This window comes from Rosa rugosa, chromosome 6 (assembly GCF_958449725.1).
Source record: "Rosa rugosa chromosome 6, drRosRugo1.1, whole genome shotgun sequence".
NCBI lineage: Eukaryota > Viridiplantae > Streptophyta > Magnoliopsida > Rosales > Rosaceae > Rosa > Rosa rugosa.
Window position 1 is genome coordinate 41,695,765 of NC_084825.1, and position 20,794 is coordinate 41,716,558.

General features: G+C 41.7%; 3 protein-coding genes across 3 annotated transcripts; 2 read left to right on the forward strand and 1 right to left on the reverse strand.

The window, feature by feature from the left end:
- Window positions 1–25: 25 nt before the first annotated feature.
- Window positions 26–4,557, reverse strand: LOC133717873 (pentatricopeptide repeat-containing protein CRR2, chloroplastic-like). Its single transcript, XM_062144620.1, has one exon. It carries the CDS (start codon window positions 2,466–2,468, stop codon window positions 591–593), a length of 1,878 nt encoding a protein of 625 aa, XP_062000604.1. The 5' UTR covers window positions 2,469–4,557; the 3' UTR covers window positions 26–590.
- Window positions 4,558–13,634: 9,077 nt separating this feature from the next.
- On the forward strand, window positions 13,635–16,775 carry LOC133717078 (monocopper oxidase-like protein SKU5). Its single transcript, XM_062143712.1, has 8 exons — window positions 13,635–13,819; window positions 13,911–14,020; window positions 14,114–14,384; window positions 14,497–14,626; window positions 14,723–15,083; window positions 15,311–15,679; window positions 16,161–16,417; window positions 16,518–16,775. Exons 1-8 carry the CDS (start codon window positions 13,685–13,687, stop codon window positions 16,574–16,576), a joined length of 1,692 nt encoding a protein of 563 aa, XP_061999696.1. The 5' UTR covers window positions 13,635–13,684; the 3' UTR covers window positions 16,577–16,775.
- Window positions 16,776–17,573: 798 nt separating this feature from the next.
- Window positions 17,574–19,450, forward strand: LOC133718839 (uncharacterized). The gene is made up of 2 exons (XM_062145714.1): window positions 17,574–18,856; window positions 18,954–19,450. Exons 1-2 carry the CDS (start codon window positions 17,752–17,754, stop codon window positions 19,235–19,237), a joined length of 1,389 nt encoding a protein of 462 aa, XP_062001698.1. The 5' UTR covers window positions 17,574–17,751; the 3' UTR covers window positions 19,238–19,450.
- The last annotated feature ends 1,344 nt before the right edge of the window (window positions 19,451–20,794 follow it).

The following is a 20,794-nucleotide window of genomic DNA, read 5'->3' on the forward strand; positions in this document are numbered from 1 at the left end:
TCTGTTGCTTATGAGAGTACACATGGCTTTTGCTGATGAGAATAAAAGCTTTATTTATGTCAAATAAAATTACAATCAAAGTAAGGCCCATAAAATGGACCAGAATCTAACCTTAGCTCACAGGAGTTGTACCACCTCCAGCAACTCAAGCATTCTTCTATTTCGTCTTACCCATCAAAAATCTTATACTTCGCAAAACAAGGCTGAATATGTCACTCGAACTTGAATGACCCAACTCGGATACTGCCACCACCATTTCAAATTAGCTAAAATTCATGGTCTTTGAGGATTTCTGGGATGTCAGTTAGAAAACAACGAGCAAACAAGAGCTTCCTCTCTGCCGATCAAACCATGGTTTGCATCAGCTTCTAAAGGTTCATGAATGTCTTCCAGTTCTGAAGCCAGAATGATCAGCTTGTTGCAGTCATTAACATCGTAATATAGCTTCGAACCTGGCTCTAGTTCTTCCTTTGGCAACATTGTCGAAGCAGGATGTGTCGCTGGGGATTTGTTATATCCATCTGAATGCGGTTAATGACATCTTTCAAACGTTTTCACACATTCTGATTCATGTGGAAGGCTCCTTTTTGTTACCAATAATCTCCACATGAACAGTGCCCATCTTTAAAGTGATGGAATCGATTCACGTCTCTTACGATAATCTCCCTCCCATAGATTCTAGATATGAACTTGGTGGCTGTATGACAATCTCCACAAATTCTAAGGTTCTTTGTCACACGAAGAACTGCTCCAGGATCGGTATTAAGAAGTCCAAAGGCAATGGCAAGCTTTTCACTGTGGGTTGTAAGGTTATGTTCTTTCTCCTCTTCACTAACATCATGCAAAGCAAACCTAGTGTCAGGTACATAACCAGCTGCCTTCATCCTTTTCGGTAACTCCTCCAGTAACATGTAAATTTCATTTGCTTGAGAGTGAGATGTATCTCCACCAAGAAACAGATGGGCTTTCCCATTGACCTCTATCCAACTGCCTCCAGGGCTCTTCTTCATCCCTTGAGATTTTAATAGAATTCTCAATTTGTCCACCTCCTTCCACATGCCAGCTTCAGCATATATATTAGATAGCAGGACATAGTTGCCACTGTTGTCTGGTTCCAAAATGAAGAGATTTCTGGCTGCAGTTTCGGCAATTTCCAAGTTTGGGTGGTTTCGACAAGCTGATAACAGTGCACCCCAAATGCTTGGCCCTGCTTGCATTGGCATTTTATCTACGACATCCATTGCTTCCATCAATTGCCCTGCACGACCCAATAGATCAACAACACAAGCATAATGTTCAACTCTTGGTTCAACAGAGTATATTGTCTCCATGCCATCGAAGTATTTCAAGCCAACATCAACAAGCCCTGAATGACTGCATCCAGATAACAATCCAGTGAATGTTATATGATCAGGTTGAACACCGGCTCTCACCATGTCCTCAAAAGTGGACACAGCTTCTGATCCGCGTGCATGGGATGCATAAGCAGTGATCATAGTATTCCATACAACCAAATTCTTCTCGCTTCCACGAATCCTATCAAAACACTGACGAGCATCAGAAAGGCTCCCACATTTAGCATACATAGCTACCAGCGCGGTCTGTATGGAAGCATTCGAGTCCAAACCAATCCCGCTAGCAAACTTGTGAATCTTCCTCCCCCGCTCTAGCGCAGCCGAATGTGCACATGCAGGAAGAACACTCATTACCGTCACCCAATTCGGCTTAACCTCCGAATCTTTCTTCAACATCTCATCAAACACACTCAATGCCTGCTCAGCCAGCCCATTCTGCGCATACCCCGATATCATAGCAGTCCAAGACACAATATTCTTGCACCTCATTTGTCCAAACAACTCCTCAGCAGAACAAATCTCACCCTCTCTCATGTACCCGGCAATCAACGCATTCCACGACGAAACGTCTCTCACAGACATTTCATCGAACAGCTTACGTGCACTCCCCATCTCACAACATTTCACATACATGTCAATCAAAGAAGTCCCAACATACATATCAGACTCCAACCCAGTTCTCAAGCTCAGCCCATGAACACATTTCCCTATCCAAATCTTCGACAACTCTGCACAACACTTGAGCACAAAAGGGTAGGTAAAATGATCACCCTTTAGGCCTAAACACTGCATCTGACCATAAATTTCCATAGTTCTCGCAGAGTAACCATGAAGAGTATAAGCCCGAATAATCGAATTATACAAAAGTGGAGATGGGTACTTCACTCTATGAAACACATTTACAGCTGAGTCAAGATCACCAGAGCTGGCGTACATTGCAACCATTTTGGCGCCAAGATAGGCATTGGGTTCGAGGCCACGCAGGACCATATGGTTGTGGACCTGTTGGCCTAGCTTCAACAAGTTTTGGCCAGTTAAGGACTGGAAAATTGGTGCATAGTCTAAGATGTAACATGGGTTTTGTGCTAGTAGTGGCTTTAACAGAGTACGCATGGAGCAGAGCAGTCCCGCCAAATAGTGCCGATTTGAGTTTTGTGTTCTTGAGTTTTCATTCCAACTTATATACTTGTAATAACCGGATTTTTATAATTAATCAAAAGCAAGGAACATGATCATTTCATTCTTTACCTTTCATGATGATTGTCGATTAGAGCACTATGAATTGTTGCCGACACTCGATCGACCGACAGCAGAAACTTAATTCCTTTCCTCTCTATTTCTCTCTCGTTCTCTCTCTCGTTTCCTCTCGTCACAGTCGAAGAAACAAAACAGAGCTTTGTTCATCGTGCTGCACCGTCCACCACAGACCACCAAACAACCTCAGACCACCTTCCACGGCTTCGCCTCGACCTTGCGCAGCTACCGGAGGTAACCTTGCGCGGCGGCACGGCCGGCAGCGACGGCGGCGACCCCGAGTCCGGTTTAGCTCGTTTTCGTTCCAAACTCGATATCTCGAGCTACAGAGCACCATTTCACTTGATTCTTGGCTCATTGAGCTCGCCTCATCTTCCTATACAAGCACCAAGAAGGATCGGAACTGGATCGAACGTTTTCACGTTCGTCGGAGCTCGACCCGTGCGGATCGAACAACCAACCTTCGGATCAAGATATCTCGAGCTATACACGATCGTTTCTTGTGATTCTTGGCTTGTTGAGTTCATAAGGAAGTTCTGAACAATTCTCCAGAAGGGATCGAGGCGTGAGGTTGTAATTTTCACGTCGATTTTGGAGCTCGCCGGATTCTGGAAATTTTCCACCACCACCGAAGCTTTTGATAGGTATATCTCGAGTTGTAGTGCATCGTTTTGAGTGATTCTTAAACTGGTAAACTCACCTTGAGTTTCTTAACAACTCTCTAGAAGGAATCGAAGCCTGAAATTGAAGTTTTGACGTCGAAATCAAGCCTTGCCGGATTCTGCAAAATTCTGGAATTTTTCCGACCACCGAAGCTTTCGATCGGTATATCTCGAGCTACAGACCATATTTTTCTGTGATTCTTGAACCAGTGAGTTCTTCTTGAGTTTCTTAACAACTCTTCAGAAGGAATCGAAGCCTTAAATTGACGTTTTTACGTCGAATTGGAGCTCGCCGTTTTCTGCAGTTTCTCGCCGGTTTCTGGAAAATTCCGGCCACCTTCATACTGTTCAAGGTAATTTTCGACCCCTTCCGGTCATTTTCAGACTTCGTGCTAGTTATGAAAGTTGTCAAGCATGATGAGAGGAAGAAGAGCAGCCCGGCCCCGACACCATTGGTGGTGGTCGGCGGCGGCTCTGCCACTAACTCCGGCGGCCCTTTCCGGCCACCTCCGGGGATCAAAAATATGGTTTCTGTACATTTTCAGATTCTATATTTCAATACGATCATTTCGATATATTATACGCAATTTTTGGATATCGTATGATTAAGTTATGAATTTTTAAGTTTAGATCGATTTCGATCGTTAGATTTGTGATCTGTGAAGTTAGTACCGTCAGATGGACTTGTAGTTTTGATATGATGATCTTATGACAGTCCCAGTGGCTTTGTGTAGTCATGGGCGAAGATCCGACCGTTGGATCTTCGTATAAATGCAAAACAGTGATTAGGAAGGCGATCCGTGAGGATCCGACCGTTGGATCATCATTTAATTTCAATCCGACCGTTGGATTGTCGTTTGATTATGTTTTTGAGTTATTTGCTAAGTTAAGGTCATGTTTGATTAGGTGATCGACGGTTTGATTTGGCGGACGATTCGTGAAATTGTATTTTGAGCTGTTAAGAAGACGCAGCGGGAATTTAGAGGTGAGTAAACCTCACGTGGTTCATATTACGAACCGAATAAATTTAATTACCTTATTTTGTCGTAATTGCGTGAAAATATTTATGGAATAAATATTTGTTTTAAAATCATATGGACTTGATCAATTACGGTCCATAGGTAAGTAAAATGATTTTAATTATACAAAATGAATTTCACGATTTTCTTGTGTGAACTATAGTTGGTATTAGTGATTATCCCTGAGCGGATAATTACGTATATATATATTTACGTGATTATATGTGAATGGCGTGACATTGAAGAGTGTGAAATTGAGATGATTAAATTATTATAAATTGACATGTGACTTACCATATTTATATGTGATGAACATGATTGATGAGTTCTTGTTAATATTCATGATTTACATTGGAGGATGTATAGAGTCAGAGAATGTAGGGTTCTGAGGATGAGGTGTCCGAAGTTCGACGGTTAAGGATAACCGGAGTGTTTGTGTACTGAGGACGGGGATGTCCAAGGTGCGACGGTTTATTATTAACCGAAGTTGTGTGCTGAGGACGGGGATGTCCAAAGCGCGACGGTTTATTATTAACCGAAGTATATGGTGCTGAGGACGGGGATGTCCAAAGCGCGACGGTTATAGTGTTAACCGAAGTATTTTTGCCGTTGCTTGACCCTAGGCCAAGGTGTCAGAGGTAACGAGGCAGTTAGAGCTCTAACGTGTTATGGGATGGGACCCAAGTGGTGATAGTGTTGTGAGATAGGACCAAAGTGGTGATATTGAATGGGTTTGACGTTTGCGTCGTGGATGTTGAGATTGTTGGTTGTGTTGTTGAGTTATAAGAATTGTAATTTAAAATCAACAGTTCTTTCTTGTTTACTCATACTGGCTGTAAAAAGCTTACCGGGTTTTGTGTTGTTGCAACTCCCGGTACACTATTCAAATTGTGTAGCGGGAAATCCTACAGGTCAGGAGAACCAGGACGGTGATCGGGCTGCTTAGAGTAGTGTTATGTGAATTACAGCATTATATTGTGAGGTTTGTTATGCTCATTTAGAGCTTTGCAATTTTACTTTGTAAGAGTGAATTGTGATAATTAACTCGAGGTTTTCGAGTTTTTGTGTTGAGTGGCGAGTGGTGTGTTTGTTTGTGAGAAAAAAATTCAGAACGTATTTGTATTAATTGTTTATTCATGTTTCGGATTTGAATTGGTTATTCAAAATTCGGGGCGTGACAGTTTGGTATCAGAGCGTAAGGTACATATTTGGTGATAATCAGTACCTCCCGAGTGATGGCCCGTCTGCAGCGGATCCCCATCATATACTCTTCGGTACTGGTATAATCATTGGGTATGTCTTAGTATGGGGTCTAGACAACGTGTAAGTCCGTAGGACGGTAGAGTTGTCTACTAAGTTCGTATTAGAATAAGTTTAGTTTCCGCGAGTTGTGATCTTCGAGGAATAGGAACCTCTGGATTTAACTCTGATGAGTCGGTGAGGTAGAGGTCGAGTCTGATGTAGGGACAGGATCTTTCTATGGAGACAGTTGAGGATGAGGTGGAGGCATTAGAGGTTGAGTTGCCTAGTCTACCTGTAGTTGATGTGATGGATGTTATTCTTGGGTTGAAATGGTGAAAGAGATTAAGACCCTAGGAATAGTTGAAAAGAGAATTGATCTCACCAACTCAAGATGATAGGAGTGTGAGAGATTATGAGACAGAATTCTCAAGACTATATTGGTGTACGAGTGTAGTGATGTAATTTGGGAGATACTTATGTTACCTTTAATAAGGGTAGTATGTTAAGTGATCATGGCATAGGTTGACTTTGTAAGTGAAGTGGTGGAGTTTGTGTAGCTTCTTTGAGTTATAACCTTTGAGGAATGGGAACCTTTGGATTAAACTCTGGTGGAGTTATTGAGGATGGTTTCCACGAAAAACAGTATCCTTATGTGCATTGTAGTCGTTGGTTGTTGGGGTCATGGTGTTTGACCAATGCTTGTATCTAAAGTCGTTACGAGTATTTGACTAGTAGTTGTGATACTTTCCATTAGTTGGATATGCAGATGTTTTGAGTTGAAGAATACTTAGCAGTTATTGGTTGCTTAGTGATGGAATTGTGTTATAATGGAGCATTCATTCATGCTCAGTTGTTTGGTGTTTAGGATAGCTACTATATATTAGCTAAATGTCGGGGTGTGGTTTGAGGTCTGCGGATGGTATTGGAAATTATTGTGGAGTGCTGCTTCACTGACTATTGTTGAGTAGTGATGCATAATTCGTTGTTACTATGATGGATTTTGTGTATGGTTGACTTATGGAAAGATTGATATGACCTCGTGATAGGATTGACTGTGAAGAGACATTGTGTTGATGTATGAGCTTAGGTAATAACGTTGTTTTCAACTCTAGGAGTGCTAGGGTTGTATAACTAATTTATGAGGCCAGATACTGTTGTGAGGACAGATTATGGATTATGACGTGGTTAGTGTGAAGTGCTATAATCACAGAATTTTGACCACTAGATGTTGACTTACCACCAAATGAGCAGTGAGGTGATTCGTGGGTGAGATACTGAGTGTTGTACCAGTATCGATTAGTGGATGCTAAGATGGTACATATTGCTTGTTGAAGCAATTGATAGATGGAATGATCGAGATTTTTTTTAGAGTTGTAAGTGTAACTCTAAAGATGTGGGTTTTTCCTAACTAACTCAGGAAGTGTTTAGCTTTATTAATCCCTAATTCTAGCGACGAAATTATTGTGTTTGGTTTGACTCAGAGGATACTAGCTTGACCTCTGTGTGACTTAATTGATTGCTAGGTTTTGAGTGATTGTTTTTATTGCATCATTATGAAAGATGTGTGCAGTAGAGTTGTTTATGGTTTTGAAAACAGTATTGGGTGACCAAGGTTCGATCCTTGGTGTTGTTGTTGGTTAAACAAACAGGAAAGAAAACATGCACACCATCTTATTGAGTTTATATTACAAAAAAAAAAGAAAAAAAAAAGAAAAAAAAAAGCGAGGACTATGCTATACTAAGCCTAGTCAGCAGCTCCGGATGGGTTGAGGCTGAGCTCAAGAGAAACGTTTGAGCCACTGTGGTAACCGCCTGAGCCACCAGAATAGTAACCAAAAGCGCTACCTTCCTCGGAAGTAGCCTTCAGGTTACCAAAGACGTCCTCGCCGTGCACGGGGAACAGAGGAAGAGTTTGAACCTCCTGGTGATCTCCTCCTCGTTGTTGCAGGGATGTTTGTCCTCCTGTTGTGCCAAAAGAGTTGTACTAGTATTAGTGTTGAAGTGTGAGGAAGAATATGAAACAGAATTTAAATCAAGAAATCCTTCATTACCAGTAGAATAGGTGGAACCAAAGTTGAGATCAATGGATCTACCATCATCAGTAGAACTAGTGGACCCAAAATTGATGTCAATGGATCCACCAGCTGGACCAAAATTGATGTCGATGGATCCACCAGCACCAGTAGAACCAGTGGACCCAAAATTGAGATCAATGGATCTACCAGTACCAAGAGAACTAGTTCTCATGGGCACTGGAGCAGCCTGATTACACCTATTCATCTGCTTCTCTCGAGCCCTGACGTTCTGGAACCAAAAGTAAATGTTCTTACCCTCAACATGCCCATACTGGTTCAGCTGGAGACAGATCTCGTGAATCTGCTCTGTAGTTGGGCACTTAAATCCCTTGACATAGTAAAGATCCTTGAGGATTCTTATTTGTTCTGGAGTAGGAATCCACCTGGTACGGCTTCGCCAGAAATCCATGTTGGCACTACTTCCAGCTGCTTGGGTGTTTCCTCCCTCCTCTGTTGGTTGCTGTTGTTGTGGTTCCATTTGTTGCGGGGTTTGGAGCTCCATTAGTTGCAGAGTTCGTGGCTCTTGGGTCATGAGGTGAGAGGATGTGAATATCGAGGAATACATGGTTTAGTGTTTGAGGGAGATTTTGTTAGAAGGATTGGAGTTGTTGAACTGGTGATTGGAGATCTGAGATTCTCAGAGGAAAGATGAAATCGAATCTTCAAATGGGAGAGAAGATCAGAAGAGAAGGATTGAAATTGATGAAGAAAGGATTTGAGTTTCGAGAGGAAGACTGCAGAGTTTGAGAGAGAATGGCTGGGGAAAAATTCTTTTCTTTGGTGTGAACAGTTTTTCTCCAGGATGCACCTATTTATAGAACGAGGTGAGCAGATCTCCACCGTTGGATGGACGATCTCTGAGATTCAATCTACGCGTTGGATTAAAGTCATCCGAAAACCCGGAAAAGTTGTTGGCGCGTGGAGAGCGTGTAAGGGGACAGGCCGAACCTCGAGACGCTGTGGCAGACAGCTTTAGCCGAAAGTGATTTGCTTTCCGTAAATCACGGAAGAGACGTGTCGTGGCACGTGGAGTGTACCGACAGTTTGTCGTTATTCTATCGCTTATGATAGAATAAATAAAAGAAGTTGCATGGATAGTAACGAGAGCAGCTGGTGCTCTAGTGGTTGAAGAGCAAGGCTCTTGTACAAGAGGTCAGAGGTTCGAACCTTGCCTCTCGTTTATTTTTATTATGTTCGCTTATGACATAATAAGTATAACATTTGTACACATTATATTAAGCACAGCTTGTGCTCCAGTGGTTGGGGGAAAAAGGTTTCGTGCGGCAGGTTGAGGTTTCGAACCTTGTCTTCCCTGTTATTTTATTTATGTCGCTTATGACATAATAAATATAACACGTGAGCATATATTAATGAAGGCAGCTCTTGCTTCAGTGGTTGGGAGCAAAACCTTCGTGTTCGAGGTCGGGAGTTCGAACCTTACCTCTTACAAATATTTTTGGATCTCGTATATGCTTGATATACGGATGTATATACGGTATGTACGATATACATACATATATATGGTCTGTACGGTATGCATACGTATATACAGTTGTACGATATGCATACGTATATACGGTCTGTACGGTATGCATACATATATACGGTATACCTACGGTATGTACAATTTCATACCGTAGCCGAGCTGGAAGTCGGTGGGCCGATTGGTAGGCCCAAATGTTAAGCCCAATTGTTCGGCCCGAATGGTAGGCCCAAATGTTAAACCCAAATTGGTTCGGGCCGGTTCGAAATGTGAATGGTTCGGTTTCTTCGGCCCAATTGGCCAGCCCTAATGCTTAGCCAAGGATTGAGCAAGCCCAAGTCATCGTCACTCGGTGACATATTTTATTGGCGTGCTTTTGGGGATGATTTGTTTTGAGTGATGCTAATTGAGTAGCGAAACGCTTTGTGGGAGTGTTTACTGTGCTTGTATGCCAGTACAGGGTGAAGATCTATGTGAGGATCTATGAGATAATCTCTGTGAAGATCTAAGTGATGATCTATGTGATGATCCATGTGATGATTTTGTGTAATTGATGTGGAGTGATGTTGAGCAGTTGTGTTGTGAGTTTACGTTTGTGATGAAAGGATTTAGTGGCCATAGGAATGTATTTTTATACAAAGGGCTGAGGCTTTGTAGATTACTACAGATTTGGAAAAGATGGAGATTCTATAGTTAGAGTCTGACATGAGAGTGAAGTATCCACAGCTCTTTGTGGAATTGGGTGCTTGAATTTCGGGACGAAATTCGTTTAAGGGGGGTAGATTGTAATAACCGGATTTTTATAATTAATCAAAAGCAAGGAACATGATCATTTCATTCTTTACCTTTCATGATGATTGTCGATTAGAGCACTATGAATTGTTGCCGACACTCGATCGACCGACAGCAGAAACTTAATTCCTTTCCTCTCTATTTCTCTCTCGTTCTCTCTCTCGTTTCCTCTCGTCACAGTCGAAGAAACAAAACAGAGCTTTGTTCATCGTGCTGCACCGTCCACCACAGACCACCAAACAACCTCAGACCACCTTCCACGGCTTCGCCTCGACCTTGCGCAGCTACCGGAGGTAACCTTGCGCGGCGGCACGGCCGGCAGCGACGGCGGCGACCCCGAGTCCGGTTTAGCTCGTTTTCGTTCCAAACTCGATATCTCGAGCTACAGAGCACCATTTCACTTGATTCTTGGCTCATTGAGCTCGCCTCATCTTCCTATACAAGCACCAAGAAGGATCGGAACTGGATCGAACGTTTTCACGTTCGTCGGAGCTCGACCCGTGCGGATCGAACAACCAACCTTCGGATCAAGATATCTCGAGCTATACACGATCGTTTCTTGTGATTCTTGGCTTGTTGAGTTCATAAGGAAGTTCTGAACAATTCTCCAGAAGGGATCGAGGCGTGAGGTTGTAATTTTCACGTCGATTTTGGAGCTCGCCGGATTCTGGAAATTTTCCACCACCACCGAAGCTTTTGATAGGTATATCTCGAGTTGTAGTGCATCGTTTTGAGTGATTCTTAAACTGGTAAACTCACCTTGAGTTTCTTAACAACTCTCTAGAAGGAATCGAAGCCTGAAATTGAAGTTTTGACGTCGAAATCAAGCCTTGCCGGATTCTGCAAAATTCTGGAATTTTTCCGACCACCGAAGCTTTCGATCGGTATATCTCGAGCTACAGACCATATTTTTCTGTGATTCTTGAACCAGTGAGTTCTTCTTGAGTTTCTTAACAACTCTTCAGAAGGAATCGAAGCCTTAAATTGACGTTTTTACGTCGAATTGGAGCTCGCCGTTTTCTGCAGTTTCTCGCCGGTTTCTGGAAAATTCCGGCCACCTTCATACTGTTCAAGGTAATTTTCGACCCCTTCCGGTCATTTTCAGACTTCGTGCTAGTTATGAAAGTTGTCAAGCATGATGAGAGGAAGAAGAGCAGCCCGGCCCCGACACCATTGGTGGTGGTCGGCGGCGGCTCTGCCACTAACTCCGGCGGCCCTTTCCGGCCACCTCCGGGGATCAAAAATATGGTTTCTGTACATTTTCAGATTCTATATTTCAATACGATCATTTCGATATATTATACGCAATTTTTGGATATCGTATGATTAAGTTATGAATTTTTAAGTTTAGATCGATTTCGATCGTTAGATTTGTGATCTGTGAAGTTAGTACCGTCAGATGGACTTGTAGTTTTGATATGATGATCTTATGACAGTCCCAGTGGCTTTGTGTAGTCATGGGCGAAGATCCGACCGTTGGATCTTCGTATAAATGCAAAACAGTGATTAGGAAGGCGATCCGTGAGGATCCGACCGTTGGATCATCATTTAATTTCAATCCGACCGTTGGATTGTCGTTTGATTATGTTTTTGAGTTATTTGCTAAGTTAAGGTCATGTTTGATTAGGTGATCGACGGTTTGATTTGGCGGACGATTCGTGAAATTGTATTTTGAGCTGTTAAGAAGACGCAGCGGGAATTTAGAGGTGAGTAAACCTCACGTGGTTCATATTACGAACCGAATAAATTTAATTACCTTATTTTGTCGTAATTGCGTGAAAATATTTATGGAATAAATATTTGTTTTAAAATCATATGGACTTGATCAATTACGGTCCATAGGTAAGTAAAATGATTTTAATTATACAAAATGAATTTCACGATTTTCTTGTGTGAACTATAGTTGGTATTAGTGATTATCCCTGAGCGGATAATTACGTATATATATATTTACGTGATTATATGTGAATGGCGTGACATTGAAGAGTGTGAAATTGAGATGATTAAATTATTATAAATTGACATGTGACTTACCATATTTATATGTGATGAACATGATTGATGAGTTCTTGTTAATATTCATGATTTACATTGGAGGATGTATAGAGTCAGAGAATGTAGGGTTCTGAGGATGAGGTGTCCGAAGTTCGACGGTTAAGGATAACCGGAGTGTTTGTGTACTGAGGACGGGGATGTCCAAGGTGCGACGGTTTATTATTAACCGAAGTTGTGTGCTGAGGACGGGGATGTCCAAAGCGCGACGGTTTATTATTAACCGAAGTATATGGTGCTGAGGACGGGGATGTCCAAAGCGCGACGGTTATAGTGTTAACCGAAGTATTTTTGCCGTTGCTTGACCCTAGGCCAAGGTGTCAGAGGTAACGAGGCAGTTAGAGCTCTAACGTGTTATGGGATGGGACCCAAGTGGTGATAGTGTTGTGAGATAGGACCAAAGTGGTGATATTGAATGGGTTTGACGTTTGCGTCGTGGATGTTGAGATTGTTGGTTGTGTTGTTGAGTTATAAGAATTGTAATTTAAAATCAACAGTTCTTTCTTGTTTACTCATACTGGCTGTAAAAAGCTTACCGGGTTTTGTGTTGTTGCAACTCCCGGTACACTATTCAAATTGTGTAGCGGGAAATCCTACAGGTCAGGAGAACCAGGACGGTGATCGGGCTGCTTAGAGTAGTGTTATGTGAATTACAGCATTATATTGTGAGGTTTGTTATGCTCATTTAGAGCTTTGCAATTTTACTTTGTAAGAGTGAATTGTGATAATTAACTCGAGGTTTTCGAGTTTTTGTGTTGAGTGGCGAGTGGTGTGTTTGTTTGTGAGAAAAAAATTCAGAACGTATTTGTATTAATTGTTTATTCATGTTTCGGATTTGAATTGGTTATTCAAAATTCGGGGCGTGACAATACTGGTGACATTGAAGTGGTGTCTAATGGTATAATGCTATAGCATTAGTCCCAAAAAAAAAATGTCATGGCAAAGCATTTTTATGCCAAAAACCTATAATGATTTATAATTGTATTTTCTCGGAACAATAAGGTTCGTGAATAGTAAGAATGAAATAAATACGGCTTTTTTATTTGTTTGGTTTGTAAATTATTCCTAGTTATTTCCTACAATCATTTGTGCCTGTTGCATTATTACACCGCTCGTTGATGGGCCTCACCGCCTCACTAGCTAGCTTCGTTACATGAATGTGCAACTACATTTTATTTTCTCATTAATAAGATAAAGAGAGAATTTGAACTTAAGACCTCTTTCACTAAAGAGAAAAATAATATTACTGGACTACAAGTTAGCTCGTTGAACAATTTTTGGTACCTCATAACTTTTTCAGCGTTCTTTTTGTTTGGTCATGTAGCGAACTCCATTACCTAAGTGGATATTATTTGTTTTAAATATGAAAAGATTACTTAGTAGAGGACAAATGGGTTCTGAGAAAACGGGCTTGTTACAGTCTTGAAGGAGTCAACTAGCTGAGCCCCCAAGGTTGATCAAAACAATGTCATGGTCCGTGACCAGTTCCTCTTGTACTCTGGTTGTTCAGCTTGAACCTGCCGGCTTTGGTTGGTTTGGTCACTAATCTTTTATGCTACTATACAGTCAGTAATAAGAAAGAGTTTGATATCACCGATTGATACCATTTTCCAGCTGTTACCTTTATCCTGGTTTTTGTCTTCCCTCTATGAACCTTCACCTCTCTAACCCTTCCTTGTTATTCACGTATATAAGCTACATTGTCCATTTGCATTCCTAGCACGACGCAGTAGACCCGAAACAGAGAAAAATGGCCTATACTGGCCTGATCAAATGCGCAATATTGGTTTTAGCTCTTGTTGCTAGAGCCAATGCTATTCATATTTATCTTGATTGGGATGTGACCCTTGACAGCACCATCAAGCCTGTGTCTATGGATCAACCTGTAAGAACCGGTTGCTTTTAATTTGCTCGGTTTTCTGCTTCTTCTTACAGTTAGAGAATTTGAACCTGTGCTTGTGTTAATTGTTGAGCAGGTCATCACCATAAATGGGAAGTTTCCAGGGCCTCTTATCAATGCCACAACCAATGACTTTGTTCATGTCAATGTCTTTAACAACATGGATGAGCCTCTACTATTTACATGGTATGTACAGTTTTGTACAACAATTAATTTTGCATAGACCCAATTTCAAACGTTTTAAGTTAACAATGAGAAATGATTGTGGTGGTGGTGTAGGAATGGTATACAGCAAAGGCTAAACTCATGGCAAGATGGAGTTTCAGGAACAAATTGTCCGATTCTACCTGGTACAAACTGGACTTATGTGTTCCAAACCAAGGACCAGATTGGCAGCTTCTTCTACTTTCCATCCATCAACTTCCATAAGGCTGCTGGAGGGTTTGGAGCTATTCGTGTTATCAACCGCAATGTCATTGCCGTCCCCTTCCCTGCACCAGAGGCCGAATTTGATCTCCTCATTGGTGATTGGTCTTATGACAGCTACAAGGTCTCTTTCACTTGAAATTCTATTCGTGAACATCATGACCAATTAGCTTCAGTTCAAATTTCAATTTCATTTTAGGCTTACATTTTATTTTTTGGACATGGAATTGGAACAGACAATTAGGTCACAGATGGATACTAGCGAGACGGCTTATTACACCTTTCCAGATATTATGTTGATGAATGGCAAAGGCCCTCTAGATAATCAAATGTCAAAAGACCATGAGTCCTTCGATGTCACACAAGGTACATTTAGCTAGGATTGAGAGCTATATGTATCTACTATATAATGAAATATAGTGTGATCAAATATTTATGATTGCATGTTTGTTACATATGCAGGGAAGACATACAGGCTGAGAATATCAAATGTAGGGAATGCTGTGAGTTTCAATTTCAGGATTCAGAACCATCAAATGGTGTTGGTCGAAACAGAAGGGTCATATACTAATCAGATTACTTTGGAATCTCTGGACGTACATGTTGGTCAATCCTACTCAGTTCTTGTCACAGCAAATCAAGATGAGGCTGACTATTACATGGTGGCATCTCCCAAGCTGCTCAACAACTCTGATTTTAGCAGCCTGGTGGGCATAGGGGTGTTGCACTACTCGAATTCTGTCTCAACAGTTGGTGGACCGCTGCCAGAAGGGCCGGACCCATTTGATGTCAATTTTTCGATGAACCAGGCCCGGTCTATTAGGTAAAATACAGAATTGATTCAAATTGGACTTGTTAGAACATTAAGTTCGTTCGCTCATTAATATAAGAATTCATATGTTGAATGGTTCAAATTAAAAGGCGAACAACATAACATGTGTGTCTTTGTGGCGAGAGAGTGTTTTTCCTCTTCTACACAGACTTCATTTTCGATTAGTTTCATCACACACATTCTGATGTGTCTCCCCCAATTAACTTTTCCATGACCAGGTGGAACTTAACTGCTGGAGCTGCAAGGCCCAATCCACAAGGTAGCTTCAACGTCTCAAATGTGACCCTATCCCAAACCTTCGTCCTAGAAAGTACAGTGGCTCAAATTCATAATCTACCACGTTATGTTGTCAACAATGTGTCATATGACACTGTAACGACCCCGCTGAAACTCGCTGATCACTTTGTCAATGGTTCCGGCGTGTATCAACTTGATTCTTTTCCAGTGAAATCAGTCAACCCCGATGCTGGTTATGGAGTATCTGTAGTGACTGGAATCCACAAAGGGTGGATAGAAATAGTGTTTAAAAACAACCTGGCTGCCATGGATTCTTGGCATTTGGATGGTTACGGATTTTTTGTGGTTGGGTAAGCCTCTATTAGCTTTAATATTTCTTGATAGCTAGACACATTATTATGGCATATTATGATCTGAAAATTCAATGTTCTCAGTACCAGTTTACCTGATCTAGAATCTAGATGACCGGTGGTGGACTCCACAAATTTCTCTTGGCAAAACATGATGAAGAAATACCATACCCTGCTTAGAAAGGAATACCATACCCTGCTTCTTTCATTTCTTTTATCACACACCTTTTGCTCTCAACTACATCCACTAATGAGGTTGAGAGTTTACCAAAATATCATGCCACACATTTTGAAAGCTTCAAGCAAATTATAGTGTGCATACAGTAACCAAACCACAAACATTATGCTTGCAAACTCTCACTTGATCGATCATCTAATCAATAGGTCCAAACCGAGTAATAGCAAATCCCGAAAATTGAGCATGTAATGCAAAACAGGTACGTTGGACACTAGTCTGATCCTGTCAAATATTAACAAGCAGGTTCGGCATTGGAGATTGGACTACAGAATCACGGAGCACATACAACCTCTACGATCCTGTTGTAAGATCAACCGTGCAAGTGTACCCGGGAGCATGGACTGCAGTGTATGCATTCCTAGACAACCCTGGAATGTGGAACTTGAGGTCACAACTACTGAAGCACTGGTACTTGGGACAAGAACTCTACGTACGAGTTTTTGATGCTGATCCTAACCCTGCTAAGGAGCGCCCGCCACCAGATAACCTCCTTCTATGTGGTAACTAGTTCATGCAATTTCATTTATTATCAAGTACTTATAAACAGTTTTATTAGTTCTCGGGAAGATTAAATTGTGTGTGCTTTCATTCTATTTGCAGGGATTTTTTCTGATTCTCCTCCAGCCCCAGCTCCAGGTCCATGGACAGGAGAGTGGTGATTGGAAGCGGACCTTAATTTGTAGAAATATATATAGCAATAATGTTCGAATTTGTTTAAGTGGCTACATATAAGTATGACATGTACTACTACGCACAAAGCATGCATTCTTTTTCTGTCCAGAATCCAGATCGGTTGTGCTCCAACTTAAAGTTACTTGACTCATTAGTTTGGCTTCATCTACTTTTTCTTTGTTGCAATATGTTGTTGAGTCGTGAATTATGTCATGTTATTATTTAGGACTCATAGAAGGTGTATCTATATAACGAAAAGCCCTCCTACACTCAAATTGCAGGTGTGGTAAATGTACTATAGCTGTATGGCAATAAGGCAATCTGAAATATAGCTAATGAAGTAATGAGTCAACTAAATATTGAACATGAATGTATGTCCAGCCGTACATTCAGGCTGTCTTCCCTTGCGAATAGCCACCTGCCGTATAAAGATTCAACCTCAACATTCAAGACTGAAAGTAGAACAAATTTTGTAAAATCACTAGAGTGCACATGATCACTCCCTTGAGGGCAATCATATAGCTAGATCGACTTCATCATATTCCTTAATTCATAGTCTTCAAGGGAATCCAAGGGTCTTCTTCCCGAAGATCCCATTAGATTAAGCTTGCGACATCCGCGGACATCAAGTGACTCGAGCTGAGGACAGCCATCAAGAATTTTTCGCAAGGCGTTATTTGTCCCTAACAAGCTGGAAGCGGTGTAAACCATGCATGGTTTCTGCAGCAAGTGCTTCATCCTCAGACTGGTGGCGTAACCATTTGTTCAATTTGAATGATGTCAAAAGAGGGCAATTAAGAGCGCCCGATATTGCTTCTAGAGATTTCCTTGAGTAATCACGGCATAATGAAATTTCAAGTCCCTCCAACAATGGAATATGTCCATTAATTTATATTACAATGGAATATGTCCATTTTTATTTAATTACTCTTTTTTCTTTATGTTAATTTTCTTTTTCTTCCAGTTTTTCTAAAACATTAGGGCAAAAGAAAATATATGGTGAACTAAGGATTTGATAGGATTTGAAGAAGACAAAATATGCCTTGGCTGCTTCTTCTCCTCCGTTAACAAGTAAGCAAGTTCTTTCCGGAACTGAGAAGCGGAAAGGGAAGGAGTTGAAGATTACAATAGGCAAATAAGAGTCAGAGAGGTGAGGAGGTGCATGCCAATGGAGAAGCAGAAATCCCTATACGTATGTACGGCCGACTATGACAGTAAGCGCCGTCGGTACGTTGTGTACCGAATCAAACTGGCAGAACTATTTGAGAGACATGCTTCCTTGCAGCGGCTGGCAGAATTGCAAAGTCAGCCCATGGATACCATTGTAACCGAACCAATGCTTTTTCCTCGGTTCCACATGGGTTGTGGTGTCTTTGGCTCTCGAATTGTCTTCGGGGGCGGCTGTTTGCCCTCTTCGTCAAAGTTAAGACACAAAGGACATTTGTGGTTTCCAAGATGTTCTCGCACGGAGTTGTATGTCTTTGAGATGGATTCGACAGTTGATCCGCACCCTAACATCAAGCCAAACATGATGCCGAACTTCAGTTCTGGCAAACTTCAGCCTATGATGTTCGAGTTTGAGGGTCGCTTGTTTGCCCTAGGCACCTCTATGTCGAATTTTTGTGACTCTCTTGCATTTGAGGTTTTTAACCCGAATGAAAATCGTTGGTTACGGCTTCCGGATCATCCTCTGATGCAGTCTCTTGATCCTAGTGGTTTGGACCAGCTGCGCGACCCTTATGCGCCAAAACCTCTTGCTGGTTATAATGAAGATGATTTCTATTTTTCGTACGCTCTGTTGGAAAACATGTTATGGGTCTCCAGTAGTGTGTATAGTGAAGTATACATGTTTAACCTTAAGTTATCGGAGTTTGCGACTACTGAGTGGGGGCAGCCTCCATTTGCAGTCGAAAAGTTTTGGCCTACAATTCGTGGAATTCCTCCCGGAATCCTTGGCAGAGGGAGAGCATTGTACGTGAGAGTGTCTCCTACACCCAAAGGAATGCTTTTTAACTTCGCATGGAATGAGTCTGCAAGGAAGTGGGAGATAATGATGCATCGCCTGACTCCACAGGGGTGTGGAATCTCAGAGACTTGGTTGGAAAAGGAATCGGACGACCATCATTATGCGGCTGTTGAGGGTGTTCCACATCTTGTGTGGCAATGCCCTGATGATGGAGATCAGTTCACTCGCAACATAACGCATAGCTTAGTGGATTTAGGAGAAAGAAAGATTTGTTGTGTCCTAGCCAAATTTGACTCCACAGGTAACAAATAATTTTGTACATATATACATGAGTACATGACCAGAAATTTGTAAACACGCTCTTACTATTTTTACTGCTATGACTTGTGTTTTTATAGGTGTTAAACAAAAACAATGGGGGGCAGTTCGGATCGATGTAGACAATGAGCCTTCAAAATGGTGGGCAGCTCGGACCTGGGGGCAACCATGGGGGCCAGTTCGGACCAATGTAGGCAGTGAGACTCCAAAGCTGCGCATTCATGTCATATCATTTAAAATTGTGGGTGATGAGTACACATCAATGAGCACCGAAATTCTGAATTCCCGAGTCTTTGAACCAGATTGGTCTCCGGATTCTGCAGGGGTCTTGAATGGATCAGTTCTTCATAGCTTTGTCCGCTGAGGCTGGTAAGTTAACTCTTTTCGCATTGTGTGCCTCAATTATAGAACCAGTCTGTCCTTTTTCGCTGAGGCAGGTATTTTGTGATTGTTAGTCTGTCCTTTTTCTTGATGGGTGTCAGAAAACCTGTTTTAAGGCTAGTATTACTATATAGCAAGAAATTGAAGCTCCATGAGTCGGCATTTGAGAATGCATCTAAACTGTTGAAGCTCATTAATGGAAAGGTAGTCCTTGTAGTTACAGAGGAGTTTAGTCATATTTCTTTTTTTTCCTATTTCTTTTAAGTGAATAGCTGCTGTTGCCTAGTTTATTAAGAGTTTCTTGTTGAATGTTGATTGTTTGGCTTTCGGCTGTTTTTTCTTTATGTAGTGATTTTGCTATCCACCGCTCTGTTATGTACACTCCTTTGCCTTTGACTCTGATTATGATGAGTAGGGTACAATTATCTACTTGTGGTTTAAGTCGACATCCGATCCCTCTCTTTTATATGCTAAAATTTGCAGTTGTATAGGCTAGGATATGAGCTAGTCTATTTAGCGGTGTGTCTTATGTGCATATATAGGCTTAGCTTTTATTGTTTTTGTAGTTTGTATGGGATATGAGTGAGTCTATTTGGCTGTGTGTCTTATGTGCATTAGGCTTAGTTATATGTGAGTAAGAAGAATAACTGAGCTTTTGTTAGAAGACCTCAAGTTATGTTGATCCAATTTTGGGTCGAAGCCACTGATCCATAAATAACTGACAGAATCTCTATAGAATGTTTCTGAAGTCAATCTATACTTTCATCAAAGATCAAAGTCTATATAAAAATTTGTCCTCCTTGGAACATGCAAAACCCCCATTTAACTACTGTATGGATTACTTGTTAGATATGGTAGTCTCTGGTAGTGAGAGGTTTTTAAAACCCAATTTTCGAACTAAATTGCAAGTCTCATTGGTTTTTTTTTTTAAATGAACTCAGTTGCCAATCTCATTTGTCATAAGCAAACACATGCTTAAACATTTAGCCGTGCATATATATATATATATATATATATATATATGGCAGGCTGAGCTGGATCATGCCTTGTTAAAAGGATAAAAGACCTAATTTTATGTTGGTTTGAAACTTGCATCGGACATAGTTTTCCAGTTTGTCATGTTTATGTTAAGCCTCCTTTATTATTATGTTGCGGACGCGTTCCAAAGAGGACGTCCGCACTTTCGTTAAAGTGAGGACGGCGCTGCTGCAGCTCGGCTCGGGGTGCGACGGAGCGGCGGAGCTTGCCGGACGGACGCCACGGGTCAGACGGATGGGTCTGCAGTCGGTGGAGTCGCCGGCGACGTGGTTGCAGCCTTGCCCAGAAACCTGCAGTTGTAGGTGAGCTCGCTGCCCAGAAACCTGCAACTCCGACCTCCTCCGACCTCGAACGCTTCCCAGAACCGTCCGCCAAGCCTCCGGCCTCCGTCCGCCAAGCCCCGAGCCGCCGTCGCAGCCTGGAACGCCGCCGCTGCTTCGCCGTCCGCACTTTAGCCAAGTGCGGACGTCCGCTTCAGAACCCGCACCCGCCTGTATTATGT